Source organism: Musca autumnalis, unplaced genomic scaffold (genome assembly GCF_047663935.1).
Source record: "Musca autumnalis isolate F117 unplaced genomic scaffold, ASM4766393v1 scaffold_4, whole genome shotgun sequence".
In the NCBI taxonomy this organism is placed as follows: Eukaryota; Metazoa; Arthropoda; class Insecta; order Diptera; family Muscidae; genus Musca; species Musca autumnalis.
In genome coordinates this window covers 27,307,993-27,330,070 of record NW_027411977.1, presented here as the reverse complement: position 1 = coordinate 27,330,070, position 22,078 = coordinate 27,307,993, and the positions used below count along the sequence as shown (strand labels likewise).

The 22,078-nt window shown below is 33.6% G+C and overlaps 1 protein-coding gene across 40 annotated transcripts in view; it reads left to right on the top strand.

Moving 5' to 3' along the window:
• The window catches only part of Rdl (Resistant to dieldrin), a 275,701-nt gene that overhangs the window by 170,183 nt on the left and 83,440 nt on the right, over window positions 1-22,078 (top strand). For all 40 annotated transcript variants that reach the window (XM_073983930.1, XM_073983903.1, XM_073983916.1 and 37 more), the window contains 2 exons: window positions 3,582-3,808; window positions 14,688-14,770. In XM_073983930.1, coding sequence (XP_073840031.1) covers window positions 3,582-3,808; window positions 14,688-14,770 — 310 coding nt within the window. The remainder of the gene's footprint in view (window positions 1-3,581; window positions 3,809-14,687; window positions 14,771-22,078) is intronic.

The window sequence follows — 22,078 nt, the reverse complement described above, 5'->3', positions numbered from 1 at the left end:
CTTCTGTCTGTAGAAGACCTTTTGAAGGTATTCTGTCTATAGAAGACCTCTGGAAGGGTTTCTGTCTATAGAAGACCTTTCGAAGGTCTTCTGTCTATAGAAGAACTTTTGAAAGCCTTTTACCTATCGAAGACACTGAAAAGGTCTTATTTCTATAGAAGACCTTGGAAAGATCTTCTGTTTATAGGGGACCTTTTGAAGGTCTTCTGTCTATAGAAGAACTTTCAAAGGTCTTCTGTCTATAGAATACCTTTCGAAGGTCTTCTGTCTATATAAGACCTTTCGAAAATCTCCGTCTATGGAAGACCTTTCGAAGGTCTTCTGTCTATAGAAGACCTTTTGAAGTTCATCTGTCTTTATGTGAGACCTTGAAAACGACTTCCGTCTAAAGAAGATCTTGGAAATGTCTTCTGTCTATAAAGGACCCTTTGAAGGTCTTCTGTCTATAGAAGACCTTTTGAAGGTCTTCTGTCTATAGAAGAACTTTAGAAAGTCTTCTATCTATGGAAGACCTTTCGAAGGTCTTCTGTCTTTAGGAAACCTTTTGAAGGTGTTCTGTCTATAGAAGACCTTTTGTAGGTCTTCTGTCTATAAAAGACCTTTTGAAAGTCTTCAGTCTATAGAAGAACTTTTGAATGTCGTCTGTCTCTAGAAGACCTTTTGAAGGTCTTCTGTCTATAGAAGACCTTTTGAAGGTCTTCTGTCTATAGGAGACCTCTCGAAGGTCTTCTGTCTATAGAAGACCTTTTGCAGGTCTGCTTTCTATAGAAGACCTTTTGTAAGTCTTCTGTCTATAGAAGACCTTTTGAAGGTCTTCTGTCAATAGAAGACCTTTTGATGGTCATCTGTCTATAGAAGACCTTTTGAAGGTCTTCTGTCTATAGAAAACCTTTTGAAGGTCTTCTGTCTATAAAAGACCTTTCGAAAGTCTTCTGTCTATAGAAGACCTTTTGAAGGTCTTCTGCCTATAGAAGACCTTTTGAAGGTCTTCTGCCTATAGGAGACCTTTTGAAGGTCATCTGTCTATAAAAGACCTTTTGAAAGTCTTCAGTCTATAGAAGAGCTTTTGAAGGTCGTCTGTCTATAGAAGACCTTTTGAAAGTCTTCTGTCTATAGGAGACTTTTTGAAGGTCTTCTGTCTATAGAAGACCTCTCGAAGGTCTTCTGTCTATAGAAGACCTTTTGCAGGTCTGCTTTCTATAGAATACCTTTTGTAAGTCTTCTGTCTATAGAAGCCCTTTTGAAAGCCTTCTACCTATGGAAGACCCTGAAAAGGTCTTCTTTCTATAGAAGACCTTGGAAAGATCTTCTGTCTATGGAGGACCTTATAAAGGTCTTCAGCCTATGGAAGACCTTTTGAAGGTCTTCTGTCTATAGAAGACCTTTTGAAGGTCTTCTGCCTATAGAAGACCTTTTGAAGGTCTTCTGTCAATAGAACACCTTTTGAAGGTCTTCTGTCTATAGAAGACCTTTTGTAAGTCTTCTGTCTATAGAAGACCTTTTGAAGGTCTTCTGTCAATAGAAGACCTTTTGATGGTCATCTGTCTATAGAAGACCTTTTGAAGGTCTTCTGTCTATAGAAAACCTTTTGAAGGTCTTCTGTATATAGAAGACCTTTTGAAAGTATTCTGTATATAGAACACCTTTTGAAGGTCTTCTGTCTATAGAAGACCGTTCGAAGGTCTTCTGTCTATAGAAGACCGTTCGAAGGTCTTCTGTCTATAGAAGACCGTTCGAAGGTCTTCTGTCTATAGAAGACCGTTCGAAGGTCTTCTGTCTATAGAAGACCGTTCGAAGGTCTTCTGTCTATAGAAGACCGTTCGAAGGTCTTCTGTCTATAGAAGACCGTTCGAAGGTCTTTTGTCTATAGAAGACCTTTCGAAAGTCTTCTGTCTGTGGAAGACCTTTCGAAGGTCTTCTGTCTATAGAAGACCTTTTGAAGTTCATCTGTCTTTAGAAAACCTTTTGAAGGTCTTCTGTCTATAAAAGACCTTTTGAATATCTTCTGTCTATTTAAGATCTTTTGAAGGTCATCTGTCTATAGAAGACCTTTTGAAAGCCTTCTACCTATGGAAGACCCTGAAAAGGTATTCTTTCTATTGAACATTGGAAAGATCGTCTGTCTATAGGAGACCTTATAAAGGTCTTCTGTCTATAGAAGACCTTTTGAAGGTCTTCTGTCTATGGAAGACCTTTTGAAGGTCATCTGTCTATAGAAGACCTTTTGAAGGTCTCCTGTCTATAGAAGACATTTTGAAGGTCTTCTCTCTTTAGAAGACCTTTTGAAGGTCTTCTTTCTATAGAAATCTTTTTGAATGTCTTCCGTCTCTAGGAGACTTTTAAATGGTTTTCTGTCTATGGGAGGTCTTCTGTCTATAGAAGACCATATAACGGTCTTCTGTCTATAGAATACCTTTTGAAGGACTTCTGTCTATAGAAAAATTCTTGAAGGCCTTCTACCTTGGAAGAACTTGTAAAAGTCTTCTTTCTTTAGAAGACCTTGTAAAGAAAGGTCTTCTCTCTTAGGAAGACCTCGTGAAGGTATTCTGTCTAAGAGAGCCTTTTGAAGGTCATCTAACTATAGAAGACCTTTTCAAGGTATTCTGTCTATAGAAGAACTTTTGAAGGTCTTCTGTCTCTAGAAGACCTTTTAAAGGTTTTCTGCCTACGGTATTCTGTCTATAGAGGACTTAGTGAAGGACATCTCTCTATAGAAGACCTTTCGATGGTCTTCCGTCTATGGAAGACCTTGTAACAGTCTTCTGTTTATAGAAGACATTGTAAAGACTTTCTAATGTTCTCGTCTGTAGAAGTCCTTGTGAAGGTCTTATGACTTCAGAAGATCTTTTGTTTATAGAAGACTCTCCAACACTTTTCCGATTAGAGATGAAAGCTCCTTAGCTCCCCAGCCCCGTAATTTAGTTTTCACTGGAATTAAAGCTTCAATTTTGTTTTAGACTTTTTAATTACGTTTCTATTTTCAAATAGTCTGTAAAATTTTCATTTGATATTGTGAATTTGTTATATTCTGTTTTTCATTTTGTACGTGTTAATTCGATGTTGTGACGTACCTATCTATTCGTGTTTTATGATCGTTGTGTATTGGATGCATGTTTGGCATTGGACCGAAAAAAACCAACAAAAAAATTAAAACAAAAAAATTAATGTTTCCTTTTTTCTCTTGCAAAACAAAATTAAAAACGAGACTAAAATGAATTTGCACGAATTATATGTGTATGTATGTCAGTGTGTGTTCTTTTGTGTTAAGAAATTTATTTTAATTGTTTTTTTTTTTTATTTTATTTTCCGTTAACTTATTTCACTTTACTTTCCTTAAGTTTTAACAAAGAATTTTTTTTTATAATATTTTCCATTTAAACCAACTTAACTCTAAGAAATGACCAACTAATAAAGATTTTTTTCTCTTTCTCCTTCCTCCCTCCCCGTTTCATTTTGGTTTTATACACTCACCAACCATTCCCCATGGCTGGATAAATGATAAAACTTGTTTATTTTTCTTAAACAATGCCGCCAAAATCAAACCACAATATTCCGGATGTTAATGATGTTGCCGATGACAGGACTTTACATTGGATTTTTACTTCCGTCAATTTTGGACCGATCCTCGTTTAGCGTATAGAAAACGACCTGGTGTAGAAACACTATCGGTTGGATCAGAGTTCATTAAAAACATTTGGGTACCTGACACCTTTTTCGTAAATGAAAAACAATCATATTTTCATATTGCAACAACCAGTAACGAATTCATACGTGTACATCACTCTGGATCAATAACAAGAAGTATTAGGTAAAACCACCCACCAACAACAACAACAATAACAACAATAAAAAATAATGAACACAACAACAGCAATCATTGTCTTGAAGCAAAACAAAACTAAAACATACCTTAAATTGTCCCCCTACCCCTCTGACCCAAAAAAAAAACAAAAAATATTAAAATAATAACCTCCCAAAACTCCAACTAACAACAAATAACAAAGAAAAAAAAAAACAAACCCATTAAAAACCAACATTTGAATGTCGTATTTAAAATTGCTACCATGTAAACTATTTGTCTACTATCTTAATATCTGTTTAAATGTCTGTCTTTCTGTCAACAACAACAACAAAAAAGAAACACTTTTTGTTAATTAAATTAATTTTCTGATTTTTAGTTTTTTCATTATGCATCCTTTATCACATTTCCATTTCATTTCATAATTATGTTAGTCATGTATCATAACTTCAATTGCTCTATCTCTCTCTTTTTCATCTGTCTGTGTCTCTAAAAAAAAGTTTCTCTTTAAATTTTCAATGTATATGTGTGTGTTATGCGCAATTTGATTTTTATTGTAAAAAATACATAAATTTCCATACAAAACTAAACAAAACAAAACTATGTTTCAAATTATCGATGTTGTTATCTGTTTGTATTTCTAACTAAATTTTATCTTCCACATAGTTAATTAACCATGAGATTTATGTTTGTCATTCCGCGATCGGCCTTTGTCGATTTGTATATACCCAAAAACATTATACTCCTAAAATATAATACGAAGATTGTGTAGCGGAAAAAGGATAGACTCCTAATGTGGTCTGAGCTACACCAAATGCCACTAAGTTTCCAAATGTTCCCATACACGTGTGCTTTCAATACCAATTAGGTATTCTTCATACACCGTCATTTGAAACCTTAAAGGTAAAAAATTTAATTTGGACAGGTTAAACTCATTGAGTTAAAATATTTTTTTTTTTTTTGTAAATCTCCACGTTTCCATGGCTTTTGGTCCTTTGAAAAATATTTTTTAAAAACTCCACGTTTGTTGCTTTGAAAAATATTTTTGAAAACTCCATGCTTCCATGCCTTTTGGTCCTTTGGAAAATATTTTTTTTAAACTCTACTCCATATTCTTTAAACAAGTGAGCAAAGGCTATAGTCGGGACGGGGCCGACCATGTTATACCCTACACCACTACCCCTGTGCATAAGCTTTTCACTGGTAAACAGTTCTTTTAGGGAATATAAACCGACTACCACCAAAAATAATATGCCTCTTTGTCTCTGGGACCCCCATAAGCAACCAAAATTTCGTGACCATCCAATCAAAATTACGACCTGTAGCTTGATTGCACAAAATGGAAGAATTGGATGCATTGCCGACTATTGTGGTATCTCCCTTGTTTGACCACCTTCGCCAACCTGCTTTACACCAATGTAAAGGTAATATTTTCTTCTTCCATTGACAGGCTTTGCCGTAGGAATACCCCTACTAGAAGCCAATATATTCACAAAGAATAAAACTTTGAATTTGTCTCCAAATGAGTTTTTCCCCATTCCGACCCCTAAATATTATCCGACTATCACCAAAATCAATAGGCTTCTTTCTTTTTGGGACCCCCATTAACCCCCAAAATTTCGTGACCATCCGTTCAAAATTGCGACCTGTAGCGTGATTACAAAAAAATCGGAAAAGGGGATGCATTATCGACTATTGCCATATCTTTGCTATTTGACCACCTACGACAACCTACTTTACATCGTTGTAAAGGTGATATTTTCTACTTTCCTTTCCTGGTTTTGCTTTTGATATACCTCTTAAAGAAACAGAGATATTGGCTTTGAAATAAAATGTTGACTTTCTCCAAATAAGTGTTTGCCCATTCCGACCCCTAAATATTATCCGAGCATCACCAAAACCAATATGTTTCTTCATCTGAGAGACCCCCATTAACCCTCAAATTTTCGTGACGATCCGATCAAAATTGCGACCTGTAGCGTGGTATCCAAAAAAATAGAAAAATGGGATGTATTACCGACTATTGCGATATCTCCGTTATTTGGTTACCTACCCCGACCTAGTTTGCATCATTGTAAAGACGGGATCTTCTACTTTCATAGTCAGGCTTTGCTTTTGGAAAGTCCCCAACCAAAGCTGTGATATTTGTCAATATAATTACAATCGCAAAAATTAAAATTGCGGTTTTATTTGCTACTATTGTGATATCTTCGTTGTTTGATCACCTGCGAGCACCTACTTTACATCATTAGAAAGGTGATATTTTCTGCTTTCATTATCAGGTTTTGCTTTTGGTATACCCCGTATAGAAGCTGAGATATTGGCTTTGGAAACAAACGTTGTCTTTTTACCCACCTAAGTTTTTTGCCCTTTCCAACCCCTAAATATTATCCGACCATCACCAAAATCAATAGGCTTCTTCCCCTCTGGGACCCCCATCAACATCCAAAATTTCGTGACGATCCGATCAAAATTGCGACCTGTAGCGTGATTACAAGGTTTAGATGGACAGACGGACAGACGGACAGACGGACAGACGGACAGACGGACGGACGGACGGACTGACGGACGGACACACATAGCCAAATCGACTCAGCTCGTCGAGACATTCATTTTGGTATATATAAGTATGGGTCTACGACGATTATTTCGATGCGTTACAAACTTTTTGGCCAAAACCAACTTATAATACCCTCCCCACATAGTGGTGTAGGGTATAAAAATCCATGTTTCGCTAACATTTTGTCCTTGAAAAATATTTTTTAAAAATTCAACGTTCAAATGCTTTTGGTTCTTTGAAAAATATTCTTTAAAAATTCCACCTTTCCATGCCTTTGGGACCTTGAAAAATATTTTTTTAAACTCCACGTTTCCATACCTTTTGGTCCTTTGAAAAACATTTTTAAAAACGCCTTTTAATCCTTTGAAAAATACTTTTTTAAAAAATCCACGTTTTCATACCCTTTATTCCTTTGAGAAATATTGATGAAATTGACATTTGGTCCTTCAAAAATCATCTTTAAAAAATCCACGTTTCGGTGACATTTGGTCGTTGAAAAATCATCTTTAAACAAGTGAGCAAAGGCTATAGTCGGGACGGGGCCGACCATGTGATACCCTACACCACTACCCCTGTGCATAAGCTTTTCACTGGTAAACATTTCTTTTAGGGAATATAAACCGACTACCACCAAAAATAATATCCCTCTTTGTCTCTGGGACCCCCATGAGCAACCAAAATTTTGTGACCATCCGATCAAAATTACGACCTGTAGCTTGATTGCAAAAAATGGAAGAATTGGATGCATTACCGACTATTGTGGTATCTCCCATGTTTGACCACCTTCGCCAACCTGCTTTACACCAATGTAAAGGTAATATTTTCTTCTTCCATTGACAGGTTTTGTCGTTGGAATACCCCTACTAGAAGCCAATATATTCACAAAGAATAAAACTTTGAATTTGTCTCCAAATGAGTTTTTCCCCATTCTGACCCCTAAATATTATCCGGCTATCACCAAAATCAATAGGCTTCTTCCTATGTGGGACCCGCATCAACTCCCAAAAAATTCGTGACTATCCGATCAAAATTGCGACCTGTGGCGTGATTACAAAAAAATCGGAAATGGGATGCATTATCGACTATTGCCATATCTCTGCTATTTGACCACCTATGACAACCTAATTTACATCGTTGTAAAGGTGATATTTTCTTCTTTCCTTTCCAGATTTTGCTTTTGATATACCTCTTGAAGAAACAGAAATATTGGCTTCGAAATAAAACGTTGACCTTTCTCCAAATAAGTGTTTCCCCATTCTGACCCCTAAATATTATCCGGCTATCACCAAATCAATAGGCTTCTTCCTATGTGGGACCCGCATCAACTCCCAAAAAATTCGTGACTATCCGATCAAAATTGCGACCTGTGGCGTGATTACAAAAAAATCGGAAATGGGATGCATTATCGACTATTGCCATATCTCTGCTATTTGACCACCTATGACAACCTAATTTACATCGTTGTAAAGGTGATATTTTCTTCTTTCCTTGCCAGATTTTGCTTTTGATATACTTCTTGAAGAAACAGAGATATTGGCTTCGAAATAAAACGTTGACCTTTCTCCAAATAAGTGTTTGCCCATTCCGACCCCTGAATATTATCCGAGCATCATCAAAATCAATAGGCTTCTTTCTTTTTGAGACCCCCATTAACCCCCAAAATTTCGTGACCATCCGATTAAAATTGCGACCTGTAGCGTGATTACAAAAAATCGGAAAATGGGATGCATTATCGGCTATTGCCATATCTTTGCTATTTGACCACCTACGACAACCTGCTTTACACCGTTGTAAAGGTGATATTTTCTACTTTCCTCTCCAGGTTTTGCTTTTGATATACCTCTTAAAGAAACAGGGATATTGGCTTTGAAATAAAACGTTGACTTTTCTCCAAATAAGTGTTTTCCCATTCCGACCTCTAAATATTATCCGACCATCACCAAAATCAATATGCTTCTTCATCTGTGAGACCCCCATTAACCCTGAAGTTTTCGTGACGATCCGATCAATATTGCGACCTGTAGCGTGATTTCCAAAAAAATAGAAAAATGGGATGTATTACCGACTATTGCGATATCTCCGTTATTTGGTTACCTACGCCGACCTAGTTTGCATCATTGTAAAGACGGGATCTTCTACTTTCATAGTCAGGATTTGCTTTTGGAAAATTTTCAACCAAAGCTGTGATATTTGTCAATATAATTAAAATCGCAAAAATGAAAATTGGGGTTTTATTTGCTACTATTGCGATATCTTCGTTGTTTGATCACCTACGAGCACCTACTTTACATCATTAGAAAGGTGATATTTTCTGCTTTCATTGTCAGGTTTTGCTTTTGGTATACCCCATATAGAAGCTGAGATATTGGCTTTGGAAAAAAACGTTGTCATTTTATCCACCTACGTTTTTTGCCCTTTCCGACCCCTAAATATTATCCGACCATCACCAAAATCAATAGGCTTCTTCCCCTCCGGGACCCCCATCAACATCCAAAATTTCGTGACGATCCGATAATAATTGCGGCCTGTAGCGTGATTACAAGGTTTAGATGGACAGACGGACAGACGGACAGACGGACGGACGGACGGACTGACGGACGGACACACATAGCCAGATCGACTCAGCTCGTCGAGACATTCATTTTGATATATATAAGTATGGGTCTACGACCATTATTTCGATGCGTTACAAACTTTTTGGCCAAAACCAACTTATAATACCCTCCCCACATAGTGGTGTAGGGTATAAAAATCCATGTTTCGATGACATTTGGTCCTTGAAAAATCATCTTTAAAAAATCCATGTTTCGATGACATTTGGTCCTTGAAAAATCATCTTTAAAAAATCCATGTTTCGATGACATTTGGTCCTTGAAAAATCATCTTTAAAAAATCCATGTTTCGATGACATTTGGCCCTTGAAAAATATTCTTTAAAAAATCCACGTTTCGATGACTATTGGACCTTGAAAAATATTCTTTAAAAAATCCACGTTTCGATGACGTTTGGTCCTTCAAATTGGCCCTTGAAAAATATTCTTTAAAAAATCCACGTTTCGATGACTATTGGACCTTGAAAAATATTCTTTAAAAAATCCACGTTTCGATGACGTTTGGTCCTTCAAATTGGCCCTTGAAAAATATTCTTTAAAAAATCCACGTTTCGATGACTATTGGACCTTGAAAAATATTCTTTAAAAAATCCACGTTTCGATGACATTTGGTCCTTGAAAAATCATCTTAAAAAAATCCACGTTTCGATGACTATTGGTCCTTGAAAAATATTCTTTAAAAAATCCACGTTTCGATGATTATTGGTCCTTGAAAAATATTTTTTAAAAAATCCACGTACCTTGGTCATTTGGTCATTTGAAAAATATTTTTTAAAAAATCCACGTTCCTTGGTCATTTGGTCCTTTGAAAAATATTTTTTAAAAAATCCACGTTTCTTGGTCATTGGTCCTTTGAAAAAAATTTTTTAAAAAATCCACGTTTCTTGGTCATTTGGTCCTTTGAAAAATATTTTTTAAAAAATCCACGTTTCTTGGTAATTTGGTCCTTTGAAAAATATTCTTTAAAAATCCACGTTTCTTGGTCATTTGGTCCTTTGAAAAATATTTTTTAAAAAATCCACGTTTCTTGGTCATTTGGTCCTTTGAAAAATATTTTTTAAAAAATCCACGTTTCTTGGTCATTTGGTCCTTTGAAAAATATTTTTTAAAAAATCCACGTTTCTTGGTCATTTGGTCCTTTGAAAAATATTTTTTAAAAAATCCACTTTTCTTGGACATTTGGTCCTTTGAAAAATATTGTTTAAAAAATCCACGTTTCTTGGTCATTTGGTCCTTTGAAAAATATTTTTTTAAAAATCCACGTTTCTTGGTCATTTGGTCCTTTGAAAAATATTTTTTAAAAAATCCACGTTTCTTGGTCATTTGGTCCTTTGAAAAATATTTTTTAAAAAATCCACGTTTCTTGGCCATTTGGTCCTTTGAAAAATATTTTTTAAAAATCCACGTTTCTTGGTCATTTGGTCCTTTGAAAAATATTTTTTTAAAAAATCCATTTGGTCATTTGGACCTTTGAAAAATATTTTTTAAAAAATCCACGTTTCTTGGTCATTTGGTCCTTTGAAAAATATTTTTTAAAAAATCCACGTTCCTTGGTCATTTGGTCCTTTGAAAAATATTTTTTAAAAAATCCACGTTTCTTGGTCATTTGGACCTTTGAAAAATATTTTTTAAAAAATCCACGTTTCTTGGTCATTTGGTCCTTTGAAAAATATGTTTTAAAAAATCCACGTTTCTTGGTCATTTGGTAATTTGAAAAATATTTTTTAAAAAATCCACGTTTCTTGGTCATTTGGTAATTTGAAAAATATTTTTTAAAAAATCCACGTTTCTTGGTCATTTGGTCCTTTGAAAAATATTTTTTAAAAAATCCACGTTTCTTGGTCATTTGGTCCTTTGAAAAATATTTTTTAAAAAATCCACGTTCCTTGGTCATTTGGTCCTTTGAAAAATATTTTTTAAAAAATCCACGTTTCTTGGTCATTTGGTCCTTTGAAAAATATTTTTTAAAAAATCCACGTTTCTTGGTCATTTGGTCCTTTGAAAAATATTTTATTAAAAAATCCACTTTTCTTGGTCATTTGGTTCTTTGAAAAATATTTTTTAAAAAATCCACGTTTCTTGGTCATTTGGTCCTTTGAAAAATATTTTTTAAAAAATCCACGTTTCTTGGTCATTTGGTACTTTAAAAACTATTTTTTAAAAAATCCACGTTTCTTGGTCATTTCGTCCTTTAAAAAATATTTTTTAAAAAATACACGTTTCTTTGTCATTTGGTCCTTTGAAAAATATTTTTTAAAAAATCCACGTTTCTTGGTCATTTGGTCCTTTGAAAAATATTTTTTAAAAAATCCACGTTTCTTGGTCATTTGGTCCTTTGAAAAATATTTTTTAAAAAATCCACGTTTCTTGGTCATTTGGTCCTTTGAAAAATATTTTTTAAAAAATCCACGTTTCTTGGTCATTCGGTCCTTTGAAAAATATTTTTTAAAAAATCCACGTTTCTTGGTCATTTGGTCCTTTGAAAAATATTTTTTAAAAAATCCACGTTTCTTGGTCATTTGGTCCTTTGAAAAATATTTTTTAAAAAATCCAAGTTTCTTGGTCATTTGGTCCTTTGAAAAATATTTTTTAAAAAATCCACGTTTCTTGGTCATTTGGTCCTTTGAAAAATATTTTTTAAAAAATCCAAGTTTCTTGGTCATTTGGTCCTTTGAAAAATATTTTTTAATTCTTGGTCATTTGATCCTTTGAAAAATATTTTTTAAAAAATCCACGTTTTGTCATTTGGTCCTTTGAAAAATATTTTTTAAAAAATCCACGTTTTGTCATTTGGTCCTTTGAAAAATATTTTTTAAAAAATCCACGTTTCTTGGTCATTTGGTCCTTTGAAAAATATTTTTTAAAAAATCCACGTTTCTTGGTCATTTGGTCCTTTGAAAAATATTTTTTAAAAAATCCACGTTTCTTGGTCATTTGGTCCTTTGAAAAATATTTTTTAAAAAATCCACGTTTCTTGGTCATTTGGTCCTTTGAAAAATATTTTTTAAAAAATCCACGTTTCTTGGTCATTTGGTCCTTTGAAAAATATTTTTTAAAAAATCCACGTTTCTTGGTCATTTGGTCCTTTGAAAAATATTTTTTAAAAAATCCACGTTTCTTGGTCATTTGGTCCTTTGAAAAATATTTTTTAAAAAATCCACGTTTTGTCATTTGGTCCTTTGAAAAATATTTTTTAAAAAATCAACGTTTCTTGGTCATTTGGTCCTTTGAAAAATATTTTTTAAAAAATCCACGTTTCTTGGTCATTTGGTTCTTTGAAAAATATTTTTTAAAAAATCCACGTTTCTTGGCCATTTGGTCCTTTGAAAAATATTTTTTAAAAAATCCACGTTTCTTGGTCATTTGGTCCTTTGAAAAATACTTTTAAAAAAATCCACGTTTCTTGGTCATTTGGTCCTTTGAAAAATATTTTTTAAAAAATCCACGTTTCTTGGTCATTTGGTCCTTTGAAAAATATTTTTTAAAAAATCCACTTTTCTTGGTCATTTGGTCCTTTGAAAAATATTTTTTAAAAAATCCACGTTTCTTGGTCATTTGGTCCTTTGAAACATATTTTTTAAAAAATCCACATTTCTTGGTCATTTGGTCCTTTGAAAAATATTTTTTAAAAAATCCACATTTCTTGCTCATTTGGTCCTTTGAAAAATATTCTTTGAAAATCCATGTTTCGCTAACTTTTTGTCCTTGAAAAAATCCACGTTTCTTGGTCATTTGGTCCTTTAAAAAATATTTTTTAAAAAATCCACGTTTCTTGGTCATTTGGTCCTTTGAAAAATATTTTTTAAAAAATCCACGTTTCTTGGTCATTTGGTCCTTTGAAAAATATTTTTTAAAAAATCCACGTTTCTTGGTCATTTGGTCCTTTGAAAAATATTTTTTTAAAAATCCACGTTTCTTGGTTATTTGGTCCTTTGAAAAATATTCTATAAAAAATCCACGTTCCTTGGTCATTTGGTCCTTTGAAAAATATTTTTAAAAAATCCACGTTTCTTGGTCATTTGGTCCTTTGAAAAATATTCCTTAAAAATTCTTTGAAAAATATTATTTATAAAATTAATCCTTAGAGAATCTACATAAAGTTTTTGGGTATATAGCAATAACATCCCTGCACTGCATCATGCCATACCACCATAAATTTCTATTCATTTCATATTCACAAAACAAAAAAAAAGAAATTTCTTCATCCTATACAATATCACACAACTAAAAATGAAAAAAGTGAGTTCAATTGGCTTTATTTTTAATTTTTCTTGGTCACAGCTATTTGCCGACCATTTGAAAAGAATAGTTTTATAAAAAAGAGAAACAAAAATCCTTACATTCGTATTATCATAAAATACAAGAAAAACGATACAGTAAATCTCCAAAGAAAAAAAATTCCAATTAGAGATGTAAACCCCAGCCATAGAAGGCCTCCCGTTCCACGTCGTTTACATTTTATCGAAGCATGTTCATATAACCAAAAAACAACAAAAAATGCAAAATAGTTACCTCTATATATCTCGCTCGTTCCCCAATAAAAATAACAGAAAAAATAACGATACAACACCATTTCATGGCAAAGAACTACTAAACAATAACAACAACAACAACAAATAATAGGGAAAATCTAAAATTTTACATGTGTTCTACTACACCGCTCAAAGGTTTGCTCAATGTAGAAGAAATTTCTTGCATTACAAAACGGAAAAAGGAAATTTCTTCGATTTGTAATTTTTTCTACTACCTTAAAACAAGAATCTGTCCAAAACAAAACTTCGCCAAAAGACAAATGAAATGCTTGGATATTTCTTTTTCAAACAGCCATAACTGAAGCAACGAAACCAAAACGAAATCTAAGACATGCGTAAGTTCTTGTTGTTCTACGAAATGTAAGTACCAAACCACCAACTAACAAATAAATTTCAGCTATCCTACCAACAAATATACAAATGAAATATTTACGAACAAATGCCTCAAAAGAAAAATTAAAAATATTAAAATAACACTACGAGTACCCAGTATCGTTATATAGAAAACGTAACCATTTTAAATGCCACGTGTTTTTTTTTTCTTTTCTAAATGCAATACCAAGGCTTTATGAGTAGTTTTTATATATTTTTTAGGTTATAGTATTTCATTTCAAGATTCCACCTTATATCAAACAAGAATTAAATTCGCAAGAGTTTGTTTTTCTGATTTTTTCTTTGTTTTTTTATTTTCAATAATCATTTCACCAATTGAACTCGCTGAATACTCGTTACATTTACTACTCCTTATTGAACTTTTTTTACTCTCTATCTCTCTCTGTCCGTATCTTAATAACAAAAAATAAATTATGTACATTTTTTTCTATTTATATAACAAAATAATTTATAAACATTATGTATATAATTTAAGTCTTTAAAAATAACTGTGTGTGTGTCTGTGTAAATAAATCTCATCAAGAGATTTGCAACTCACACATATGATTGTCCTTGCTCTCTATTCACACTTTTGTGACTTTGTCTAAAAAACCAAGTTACCAACACAAACACACCTAAAATGCTTTTGATGTTGTAGCCATATTCTTGTAATGAACATTATGACACACATTTGACTGAAAATGCTCTTGATTACAGTGGTATATTTTGATGTTTATTTGACAGTTTATTCACTAATTGTTTACATTTTCCTTTCTCTCCCCCTTGAACCGTTGTTTTGTGCCGAAAATCTAGATTAACAATTACAGCATCCTGCCCCATGAATCTCCAGTACTTCCCCATGGATCGTCAATTGTGTCACATTGAAATTGAAAGCTGTAAGTACATAATTTTATTTCAATAATAAAAATGATATTTTCAATTTCAAATATTTATATAAAAATATCCTCATAAAAGAGTAAAAAAACCCTCTGCTCTATAATTTCTACACACACTTATTATATGTATAAAATTTTATAATATCAAAAACAATAATATTTGTACAGATTACCATAGTTTTAAGTTAACAACAAAAAAACAACAACACTTAATAATTAAGAAATTTTTTATATATAAATATAGTAATGAAAACAAAACAAAATACACCTCATTCAGAATAATTTTTTTCGTATTATACGGCGATCATAGAATTAAGAGGAAGGATTTAAAATAATTTTAAAACTTTTAAAACAAGATTTTGGCACAAATTTCCACAACAAAATTTAATTACATCTAAAGTTAAGGCTTTGGTAGTCCCTAACAAAATGGTATTGGAAAATTCGTGAAAATATTTCCACTGGTCTCTCAAATTATTTTTAATTTAAAATTATTAAATTAAAAAATCCACGTTTATTGTTGAGATGGTCCTTGAAAAATATTCTTTAAAAAATCCACGTTGTTGCCAAGATGGTCCTTGAAAAATATTCTTTAAGAAATCCACGTTTATTGTTGAGATTACTTACTTACTTAGTTGGCCCATTACAGAACATTTGTTCCATAGACCGAACTAAGAAAAGATCTCCATTCCTCTCTGTTTTTCGCTTGACTTTTTGGAACACCGCGCCTTTACATTTCTTCATCCACTTGTTTTCTCCATCGAAGCTTAGGCCTGCCGATTCTGCGTGCACCGCCATGTGGCATGTATTTATACGCCTTTTTAGCGGGTTCATCATCGCTCATTCTCATGATATGGCCTAGCCAACGCGATCGTTGCATCTCGATACGTTTAACTATATTGATGTCGTTGTATAGCAGATACAGCTCGTGGTTCATACGACGTCGATATTCGCCGTCGACGCAGATTGGTCCGTAGATCTTTCAAAGAATTGTTCTCTCAAACACACCAAGCACTGCCTTATCTGCTTGCGCAAGTACACATGCTTCGGAGCAATACATTAGCACGGGTAGTATCAGCGTTTTGTATAGTGTTATTTTTGTATGACGAGATGTGGCTTTGTTTTTAAATTGCTTACTTAGACCATAGTAGCATCTATTGGCCAATACAATTATTCTTCTTATTTCACAACTGATGTTGTTTGTTATGTTTATGGCAGTGCCGAGGTAGACGAAGTCTTTAACTACCTCAAAATTGTAGGTACCAACTTCCACAGTTGGTCCGAGTTCTATGGACGCTTTGCGCGTCGACACCATTAATTTGGTCTTTTCGCCGTTTACCGCCAGACCCACTTTCGCAGATTCTGCTTCGACCTTCCTAAAGGTATCAGTTACTTAATTTACTGATCGTCCCATGATGTCTATGTCATCAGCATAGGCAAGTAACATGTGGCAATTGGTGTAAATTGTGCCATTTCTTTTGACATTTGCATCTCGTATTACCTTTTCCAGCAAAATGTTGAATAGGTCACACGAAAGACTTTCTCCTTGTCTGAAACCTCTTTTGGTACAAAATTCTTCGGAGATGTTCTTTCCAATTTTAACTGAGGACCTAGTATCAGTTAAGGTCATCTTATAAAGCCGGATGAGCTTTGCGGGGATACCAAATTCAGACATTGCGTGGAATACCTTTGATCGGAGGGGACTGTCGAATGCTGCTTTATAATCGACAAAAAGGTGAAATATGTCGATCTGCATCTCTTGGGCCTTCTCTAGGATTTGCCGCAGGGTAAATATCTGGTCAATGGTGGACTTGCCAGGTCTGAAGCCACATTGGTATGGTCCAATTATCTCGTTGACCATTGGCTTTAGTCGTTCGCACAATATCCCTGACACTATCTTATAGGCAATAGGGAGAAGACTTATGCCCCTATAATTGGAGCATACAGTCTTATCTCCTTTCTTGTGGACGCGACATAGGATGCTCAGATTCCAATCGTCGGGTACGCGTTCTTCCTGCCAGATGGTGCTAACTAGCTGATCCATACACCTTATCAGCGCGTCGCCTCCGGTTTTAAACAGCTCGGCTGGTAAGCCATCTGCTCCTGCTGCTTTATTATTCTTCAGCCGGTTGATTGCTGTTTTTACCTCATCTTGGCCGGGCGGTATACATTCTATACCATCTTCTGGGATTGGATCTTTGGTATCATCGTCTTCGCTACAATTGGATACCAGCAGATTGGATAAATGTTCCTTCCATATCCTGAGCACGCTATCTGTATCTGTTACCAGATCACCTTGCTGGTCTCTACAGGAGGATGTGCCTGTACCAAAGCCATCTGTTTAATGTTTCACTCTTTGGTAGAATTTTCTGACTTCATTCTGGCTCCTGTACATCTCGATTTTTTCACACTCCCGCTTTTCCATATCTCTCTTTTTCTTGCGGAAAAGATGTTTTTCTTCTCTCCTTTTCTCCCGATATCTCTCTCGCGCGCTACGCGTTGCTACTGATTGTAAAGTAGCTCTATATGCCGCATTTTTTCTTCGGTAGCAGCACGACACTCCTGGTCATACCATGAATTCCTTTGTGGAGGTCTCTCGAATCCAAGTATGGATTTTGCGGCTGTTTGCATGGAGTGGGCAATATGTTGCCATTGTGTTCTTATGTTATCGGGACAAGGAGTGCTCGCGTTAAGCTATCTGTTGTGTTTGCAGCCTATCGATGTCCAACTTCCGCGTTGAGTCTGTTCGTGCTTTATTTGCAACGTTTAGACGGGTACGTACCTTTGCTGCAACAAGGTAGTGGTCCGAATCTATGTTTGCTCCTCGGAACAATCGTACATCCAACACGCTGGATGAATGTCTTCCATCTATTACAACATGATCAATTTGATTACTTGTTCTTTGATCTGGAGACAGCCAGATGCCCTGATGAATATCGAGATGATTAAATCTGCTACTGCTTACTACCATGTTTTTTGCTGTGGAGACTGAATTTCCCGACTGTTGGGCCAACGATATTTTCCTTTCCAATTTTGGCATTAAAATCGCCTAAAATGATTTTAATGTCATGGGCAACGGTCATATGTTTCTTCTAAGCGCTCGTAAAATATATCTTTGGTCTGTTCGTCCTTTTCTACAGTGGGAGCATGAGCACAAATAAAGCTGATGTTGAAGAATTTAGCTTTTATTCGAATTGCAGCAAGTCTTTCATTCACTGGGGTGAAGCTGGATACCAGATATTTTAGTCTCCGACTAACTACGAATCCGCAACCAAACTCATGCTTTACGTCATGGCAGCTATAATACAGTGCGTCACCTTTAGGTGTTGTTGTACGTCTGCCAATGCGAAGACTGCACCTTCTCTATAAAGAGTGCGAACATTCCAGGTGCAGATTCGCAGATCATGGTCCTTAAAACGTTTGCGGGGTTCGTCAACTTTAGAGGGGTTTGTTTTTCTTTTCTTTCGTTTTTTCATAGTAGGATATTTTTCTAGGGGAGGGTTACTAACCCGACGCCCAAACCAAAGTTTTTAACGTTCTTATGGGTGAACGCGCGGCACATGTTAGCTCACTATCTTTAACGGGTGTTAAAGGCAGTTCCCCAGGTGACACCACGGGGAGGTCAGTGTCCACTTGAGATGAAAGAGGGACCAAGGTAAATCCTGGGCTTTGCCATGTTAAAGCCGGTCAAGATGGTCCTTGAAAAAATCCACGTTTATTGTTGAGATGGTCCTTGAAAAATATTCTTTAAAAAATCCACGTTTATTGTTGAGATGGTCCTTGACAAATATTCTTTAAAAAATCCACGTTTATTGTTGAGATGGTCCTTGAAAAATATTCTTTAAAAAATCCACGTTTATTGTTGAGATGGTCCTTGAAAAATATTCTTTAAAAAATCCACGTTTATTGTTGAGATGGTCCTTGAAAAATATTCTTTAAAAAATCCACGTTTATTGTTGAGATGGTCCTTGAAAAATATTCTTTAAAAAATCCACGTTTATTGTTGAGATGGTCCTTGAAAAATATTCTTTAAAAAATCCACGTTTATTGTTGAGATGGTCCTTGAAAAATATTCTTTAAAAAATCCACGTTTATTGTTGAGATGGTCCTTGAAAAATATTCTTTAAAAAATCCACGTTTATTGTTGAGATGGTCCTTGAAAAATATTCTTTAAAAAATCCACGTTTATTGTTGAGATGGTCCTTGAAAAATATTCTTTAAAAAATCCACGTTTATTGTTGAGATGGTCCTTGAAAAATATTCTTTAAAAAATCCACGTTTATTGTTGAGATGGTCCTTGAAAAATATTCTTTAAAAAATCCACGTTTATTGTTGAGATGGTCCTTGAAAAATATTCTTTAAAAAATCCACGTTTATTGTTGAGATGGTCCTTGAAAAATATTCTTTAAAAAATCCACGTTTATTGTTGAGATGGTCCTTGAAAAATATTCTTTAAAAAATCCACGTTTATTGTTGAGGTGGTCCTTGAAAAATATTCTTTAAAAAATCCACGTTTATTGTTGAGATGGTCCTTGAAAAATATTCTTTAAAAAATCCACGTTTATTGTTGAGATGGTCCTTGAAAAATATTCTTTAAAAAATCCACGTTTATTGTTGAGATGGTCCTTGAAAAATATTCTTTCAAAAATCCACGTTTATTGCTGGAATGGTTCTTGAAAAATATTCTTTCAAAAATCCACGTTTATTGCTGGAATGGTTCTTGAAAAATATTCTTTAAAAAATCCACGTTTATTGCTGGAATGGTTCTTGAAAAATATTCTTTAAAAAATCCACGTTTATTGCTGGAATGGTTCTTGAAAAATATTCTTTAAAAAATCCACGTTTATTGTTGAGATGTTCCTTGAAAAATATTCTTTAAAAAATCCACGTTTATTGTTGAGATGGTCCTTGAAAAATATTCTTTAAAAAATCCACGTTTATTGTTGAGATGTTCCTTGAAAAATATTATTTAAAAAATCCACGTTTATTGTTGAGATGTTCCTTGAAAAATATTCTTTAAAAAATCCACGTTTATTGTTGAGATGGTCCTTGAAAAATATTCTTTAAAAAATCCACGTTTATTGTTGAGATGGTCCTTGAAAAATATTCTTTAAAAAATCCACGTTTATTGTTGAGATGGTCCTTGAAAAATATTCTTTAAAAAATCCACGTTTATTGTTGAGATGGTCCTTGAAAAATATTCTTTAAAAAATCCACGTTTATTGTTGAGATGGCTCTTGAAAAATATTCTTTAAAAAATCCACGTTTATTGTTGAGATGGTCCTTGAAAAATATTCTTTAAAAAAATCCACGTTTATTGTTGAGATGGTCCTTGAAAAATATTCTTTAAAAAATCCACGTTTATTGTTGAGATGGTCCTTGAAAAATATTCTTTAAAAAATCCACGTTTATTGTTGAGATGGCTCTTGAAAAATATTCTTTAAAAAATCCACGTTTATTGTTGAGATGGTCCTTGAAAAATATTCTTTAAAAAAATCCACGTTTATTGTTGAGATGGTCCTTGAAAAATATTCTTTAAAAAATCCACGTTTATTGTTGAGATGGTCATTGAAAAATATTCTTTAAAAAATCCACGTTTATTGTTGAGATGGTCCTTGAAAAATATTCTTTAAAAAATCCACGTTTATTGTTGAGATGGTCCTTGACAAATATTCTTTAAAAAATCCACGTTTATTGTTGAGATGGTCCTTGAAAAATATTCTTTAAAAAATCCACGTTTATTGTTGAGATGGTCCTTGAAAAATATTCTTTAAAAAATCCACGTTTATTGTTGAGATGGCCCTTGAAAAATATTCTTTAAAAAATCCACGTTTATTGTTGAGATGGCCCTTGAAAAATATTCTTTGAAAAATCCACGTTTATTGTTGAGATGGTCCTTGAAAAATATTCTTTAAAAAAATCCAAGTTTATTGTTGAGATGGTCCTTGAAAAATATTCTTTAAAAAATCCACGTTTATTGTTGAGATGGCCCTTGAAAAATATTCTTTGAAAAATCCACGTTTATTGTTGAGATGGTCCTTGAAAAATATTCTTTAAGAAAATCCACGTTTATTGTTGAGATGGTCCTTGAAAAATATTCTTTAAAAAATCCACGTTTATTGTTGAGATGGCCCTTGAAAAATATTCTTTAAAAAATCCACGTTTATTGTTGAGATGGTCCTTGAAAAATATTCTTTAAAAAATCCACGTTTATTGTTGAGATGGACCTTGAAAAATATTCTTTAAAAAATCCACGTTTATTGTTGAGATGGTCCTTGAAAAATATTCTTTAAAAAATCCACGTTTATTGTTGAGATGGTCCTTGAAAAATATTCTTTAAAAAATCCTTGAAAAACATTCTTTAAAAAATCCACGTTTATTGTTGAGATGGTCTTTGAAAAATATTCTTTAAAAAATCCACGATTATTGTTGAGATGGTCCTTGAAAAATATTCTTTAAAAAATCCTTGCAAAATATTCTTTAAAAAATCCACGTTTATTGTTGAGATGGCCCTTGAAAAATATTCTTTGAAAAATCCACGTTTATTGTTGAGATGGTCCTTGAAAAATATTCTTTAAAAAAATCCACGTTTTTTGTTGAGATGGTCCTTGAAAAATATTCTTTAAAAAATCCACGTTTATTGTTAAGATGGCCCTTGAAAAATATTCTTTAAAAAATCCACGTTTATTGCTGGAATGGTTCTTGAAAAATATTCTTTAAAAAATCCACGTTTATTGCTGGAATGGTTCTTGAAAAATATTCTTTAAAAAATCCACGTTTATTGCTGGAATGGTTCTTGAAAAATATTCTGTAAAAAATCCACGTTTATTGCTGGAATGGTTCTTGAAAAATATTCTTTAAAAAATCCACGTTTATTGCTGGAATGGTTCTTGAAAAATATTCTTTAAAAAATCCACGTTTATTGCTGGAATGGTTCTTGAAAAATATTCTTTAAAAAATCCACGTTTATTGCTGGAATGGTTCTTGAAAAATATTCTTTAAAAAATCCACGTTTATTGCTGGAATGGTTCTTGAAAAATATTCTTTAAAAAATCCACGTTTATTGCTGGAATGGTTCTTGAAAAATATTCTTTAAAAAATCCACGTTTATTGCTGGAATGGTTCTTGAAAAATATTCTTTAAAAAATCCACGTTTATTGCTGGAATGGTTCTTGAAAAATATTCTTTAAAAAATCCACGTTTATTGCTGGAATGGTTCTTGAAAAATATTCTTTAAAAAATCCACGTTTATTGCTGGAATGGTTCTTGAAAAATATTCTTTAAAAAATCCACGTTTATTGCTGGAATGGT